The sequence below is a fragment of the Lipotes vexillifer genome, unplaced genomic scaffold (genome assembly GCF_000442215.2).
Source record: "Lipotes vexillifer unplaced genomic scaffold, Lipotes_vexillifer_v1.1 C27529324, whole genome shotgun sequence".
Lineage (NCBI taxonomy): Eukaryota > Metazoa > Chordata > Mammalia > Artiodactyla > Lipotidae > Lipotes > Lipotes vexillifer.
This window is the reverse complement of record NW_006780596.1, coordinates 1-5,860: the sequence shown is the minus strand read 5'-3', so window position 1 is coordinate 5,860 and position 5,860 is coordinate 1. Positions and strand designations below refer to the sequence as shown.

Genomic DNA, 5,860 nt, shown 5'->3' with positions numbered 1-5,860 from the left:
CAGGTCTCAGGACTTAATGATCCAGGCTATTTGCCAAGTATGTTGACTATATTATAAAGAAGTGTCAAAGTGGGACCTTCCTAAGAGGCACCAAAGTCAATCCAGCAATATTCGAATGCCTATTCTTCCCCATCACTCTGTGATATATCTAGTAAGACTTATTTATGTTTTGGTCATAATGACAATTACTGAAAATTAGATTTCAAATTTTAAGCTTTTATGGTTAAAAGAAGAAAACTTCTAGAGACTGAAAATACTATCTATTGATTCTCCTCCCACGCTGTTCCAATATGCTTAACTTTCTTTAATTCTAAGAATGTTTGGATATATCTTTTACAGTATATTTTACATTTTTTTTAAAGCATGTTCTATATTTGTTTAAGGTGGATAGGCATGTGGACCTGCTGGAAGTTGCCCAGGAAACTGATGGGTTTTCAGGAAGTGACCTAAAGGAGATGTGTCGAGATGCTGCCCTCCTCTGTGTCAGGGAATATGTTAATTCTACATCAGAAGAAAGGTATGTGTATTTAGAGTTGATCTCTTAATATTTGTCAAACCCTTTTAGAGCTTTTGGGATAGTTCCTTTTATTTTGCTTTATAATACCAACTCTGCTTATGGAATAAAAAGGTAAATTGGAATTTAAAATTCCCCTAACGTTATTTATTGCCTTTTTTCTGAAGGAGAATTCTGGAAATGAATTTGCAAGGGAGGGTGGTTTGGGGAAGCATCTGAAATGAAGAGCAAGAAGTAAAAGCTGAATTTCTACTGGAAATCCATGAGCTGGGTTACAGAAAGCTGACAAACTTAAGCTTACCCATCTCTACCAGGAAAACAGCTGCTCTGGTATCCCTGGATTGCTTTTGTATTTTAAATTTTTACATTAGGGAAATGAGTGCCTTGTCTTCCAGAAATTTCACATTTATGGGGACGTTGCTGTGGACTAGACTTCAACTTGTTAATAATGTATTTACTAAAAAAGAAGTCATTTGTCACTACAGCAAACTTGAAACCAGTTTCAAAGTATCTTGAGCTTGAGAAACCAATCTTGTACCAGCCGTATTAGTGAACTGGAATATGGAATAATGCAGCTCTGATGAACAAAAGTCCTGTGTTTCCCATAAGGCCACTTGCCCTGAACCAGTATAACCCTGCGTTTCTAAGCCCCTGTTCAAAATATCAACCTTCTAATGTGACTCTTAGCAAACCAGTGTACTTTGGGGGCTTGTGTCAAATGAATTCTCTACCTCTTGCCCCATTGTTTCTTAGTCTCCCTTCTTCATCTCTTGAGGCTTTCATTCCAAGTGACCTGGATTTGCCTATCTTATTCATGTGTTTAATTACATTGTATTGCCTAGCAAGCTTTGCCAAAAAAGGTTTCTCTTGGTATAGAAAGGTTTGCATGAAAGCTACCCTGTTAACTTGGAGCTGTGCCTGCACTGGTTCAGGACCTATCTTTAGTCTTCCCTTGGGCCCTTTCGTGGAGTCACTCCATTTATTTGTTGCCAGATTAATCCAGCTACTCTAGCACTAAAATTGGGAATACTTTTGACCTCTGTAGCCAAGAATCTATCTTTTGAAGATTTTTATTCTTGTATATGTTAAGAGGAGAAAAAAAAACCCTATGAATAAATTTTACTTAAATAAATTATTTTAATGGAAATTCTGTTTTTCTGCTGTCCTTAAAGCCCTGAAAATGTTATATTTCAATGCAAAAAGTCTGGGTAATGGACTTAGGTTATCATAACTTTTTCCCTGAATTATTTTTCCTGAGTGTTCATAAGTTACAAAGGAGATATTATATATTGGATCATATTTTTCTCCTTATTGAAGTGGGGAGGACTTAGGGTAGTTGGTTTTTATTAGTAGGAATGAATTTTATTTTCAGTTTATCAAAAGCTAAACACATGCATGATAAGACTGCTACTTTTTAATTCCAGTTTTCATGGGAATAACTTTTGAATCCTTGATTAGAATTATAATCCCATTTAGATCAACTTTCACACCTTTATATTCTTAGTGTGAAGTATTTGATTTTAGTTACCAAGCTATAATGTTTATAGCCAGCCATTTTAGCTTCCTACCTCTTGCTGGTAAGTGCTTTTTAAAAGTCTCTTAAGACATTTATATGCATAGATTAATTCCTTGGAAGAATTCACGTGAAGCTGTAAATTGTGGTTGTCTTTGGGGTCTTGGATGGGTAAGAGACTTCATTTTTTAGTCTTGGTAAAATATTTTAGGGAGATGTATTCTAAAATTATTTGAATATTTGGTGGGTTTTTTTTTTTTGCATTTTAGCCATTATGAAGATGAAATTCGACCTGTGCAACAACAGGACCTGCATCGGGCAATTGAAAAGATGAAGAAATCAAAGGATGCAGCATTTCAGAATGTTTTAACTCACGTTTGTTTAGATTGAGAGTAAAGATAATTTGTACAGTTCAATGTGATCCAGTTTGGTGTGCCCTCTTACCATTAGTGGAAATAGAACAGAAGGAGGAGTGTTCTTTAAACAGTGAGGGAGTTATATGTTCATGACACTGGTTTTATACTCTGAATTCTAAGTTATTGAGATATAGTTGTTATATAAATGGTATTACTACTTGTGGAAAATCAGGAGGAGGAACAATTTAATTAGCCTGAGTGTGGGTGCTTGTGTTTGACCTCTTTAGCCATATGTTGCAGCCTTATAACATCTAAGCTGGTCTTAAAGTAACAAATGATTTACTGAGTCATTAGTGAGAATTGGGGACGTGGCTAAGTGCTGGTTTCTAGATATGTGAGTTTGTGTGTGTGTGTGTGTGTGTGTGCGTGCGTGCGCACGCATGCACGCGTGCGTGCATGTGTGTATATTAAATGTATATATTCACACATTTTATATTGACATTCTGTAAATAGGTTTGAATACAGAAACTTTTTTTTACTCCAACTACTGAATCAAAAAGTACCAAATAGCATATCACAAAACTAAGGTTAATGGTTGTGTCTAAAAGGTACAGTGATTCAGCCATTTCTAGTTGTCACTTGTTTCAGTTGTGTTTTTTTGTGTTTCTGAGGTGTTTCTCTGCAGTTGAATAGTTGGAGTTGCCGCATCAGAGACTTAGATGTGGCTCAGTTACGGTTGTCAGGGTAGTCAGATAAAAGACTTGCTCAGTGATCAGCACTGAGTGCTTGTCAGCCACTTGGGTGATCAGAACTGACTTCATCTCCTTCTGCAAGCACACTGAGTAGAGACATTTTTTTAACTGATACATGTGAAGGTGGACTGAAAGCCTTTCAAAAGAATGGCTTTGAAAAACCTCAGTGCCATTCAGTACATGTATGTGACTTTCCTTTCTTCATTTAATGTAACAGTTCTGTTGTAACCATGGTTTATTAGTATTATTTTTAAATTATATGTTCTTTAATTATGGTCACATACAATTTGGTCATCAAAAATGAAATGATAGTTTAAAACAACTAGCTGTTACTAAATGTGCTAAAAATACCCATTTTGTAATTTAAATTTTTTTCTTCACATATTATAAATTATGCCCTACTTAGTACAGATATGCACAGCAGAATCCCCATATTGTATCTGTAGTCATTTGATGCTATGTGCACAAAATATGACACTTTTTTTGTCCAAAATTTCATTAACCAGAATTCTGTTATAGGCACTTAAACATACAGCATGAGGAAAATGGCACAATATGATCTTGAGGTGCCTTCTGAATTTTTGTTTTTATTGTATTTCTTTGAAAATTCTCAATCTTAATTCATGAGCTACTGGATTAATTTCTTTGATATTAAGTCTCTCACTAGAACCCATTGGATAGTTTGTTCTTCATTTGTTCTTTGAATGGTGGGTGGGGTAGAGGTTCAAGTTTTGAAAAATTGTGAAGATGATTGAAAAATTGAATGCAAAACATAAGATACCAAAAATAAAATATTTCATCTCCATTTTTAATAACTATATTATACTATTATTTTATAAATATGTAATAAAGAGGTCCCTCTTAATTGAGTTTTCTCTACTTACTCCTTTGTCTTTTTCAGTTATGTAAAACTTTCTGGGGTTGTTTTGGTTTATAAAACTTGTACTGTTTTCATCTTGCTGTGTAACTTTTATAGCATACATTCTAGTATATAACCATTATTTCGTTTTAGTATGAACTTCAGTAGTCATTTAATTTTAATCTGATGGCATACTGATCAAAAATAGGAGTGACATATCTCTCTTCATGTCCTTTCTTTTTATCTTCTTCTTTTTTTTAAATCTTTTAAGTTCAGAATATCCAATAGTAGTAGTTAAGTTTATCATAGTTTGAATCATCAGATGAAGTTAGAGAAATACACATGACTCATCTAGGCATCTTAATATCTTAAAGTAATTGAGGAAACTTCATGATTTTAAGGAACATTTAGTGTTATATAATATATCCTTTGCTGTAGACATGTTTGATGTAAGCTTTTGGCGTGCATTGGATTCTAGGTTCTAAGGTATTTCATTTTGGCTAACAGTTAAAAGTACTGGATCTAGAGTTAGACTGCCTGAGTTTAAATCCAGGCTCCCTATTAATTAACTGTGTATACTTGGACTAGACACGTAACTTAATGAGACTCAGTTCCTCATTTATAAAATGGAGTGACGGTGGCACTCATCTTATAGGGTGTGTAATGAGATGATGTATGTAAGGCACATAGCATAGTGCCTTTCATAGTACTGTTCAGATGTTTGCTATCACATTATTTTATCGCTTTTACACACTGATGTACACATCTGTTTGACCAGGCTCAATTTTTAAGTATTTTCCATGCTTAAACTATTTCCATGATCCCTAGATCTCTACTCTAGGGATTGAGATGAAATGATCACCTGTGATGTTTCTCTAAAAGCCTCATTGTTGGAAGACATCTGGTAAGTCTGATGTGTTTCAAACTATTCCTTGGCCTTTTTAAAATAGAGTTTAGAAACTCAATATTCGAATCAATTCAGTATCTCCTTTCCAATTTATCTCCTTTCTCATTCAGCCCTGCACCTGCAGGGTGATGGAGAACTCACCATGTTATCAATAGCTGGATTGGAGTAATCTAAATATTCTATATGACCACAATAATCTAATATTACTTAGTAGCTATAACTTGAAGGTTTGGAGTGGAGGATGTCTCAAGCTTTGAGTGTGCCTGAATAAAAATGGTAGGAATTCCGTTGGTAGGAATTTTTCTTTTTTAAACTAGAATTGTTTTATTTGTGGACAAAGGTTACAGCTTCTTCTGGATAAAGGAAATGAATTCGATGATGTGTATTTTATAATTCTCTTTTTAGCTTCTCTTAAGGTCAATGTCAGAATATTGAATAGAATTCTGATATACTAAGCATATATCCTGCATGACGAAAATCCCAGCACCAACTGGAAGCCTCAAATAAAGCCATAGAATCATTCCATTTAGAGCTGACAGAATATTTAGAGAGCCTTCATTACTGAAATTGTTATAAATTTAGTTATCAAATATAGAGTTCCCTAATCATCTCAGAAGTTACAGCTCGCTCTCGCTCTCTTTTTTTAATTGAAGTATAGTTGATTTGCAATGTTGTGTTTCAGGTGAACAGCAAAGTGACTCAGATATAGATATATGTGTGTGTATATATAAATATATATAAATCTTTTTATATATTTATGTATTTTATATATATAAAATCTTTTTCAGATTCTTTTCCATTATAGGTTATTATAAGATTTTGAATATAGTTCCCTGTGCTATACAGTAGGTTCTTTTTTTTTTTAACATCTTTATTGGAGTGTAATTGCTTTACAGCGGTGTGTTAGTTTCTGCTTTATAACAAAGTGAATCAGCTGTACATATACATATATCCCCATA

The 5,860-nt window shown here is 34.0% G+C and overlaps 1 protein-coding gene across 1 annotated transcript; it reads left to right on the top strand.

Annotated features, from left to right (window-relative positions):
• Window positions 1–383: 383 nt before the first annotated feature.
• Window positions 384–2,417, top strand: LOC103076176 (ATPase family AAA domain-containing protein 1-like; the record flags this gene model as incomplete). Its single annotated transcript, XM_007453726.1, has 2 exons — window positions 384–517; window positions 2,297–2,417. Coding segments are annotated over 2 exons (255 nt in total), but the record flags the coding sequence as incomplete, so codon positions are not given.
• Window positions 2,418–5,860: the final 3,443 nt, after the last annotated feature.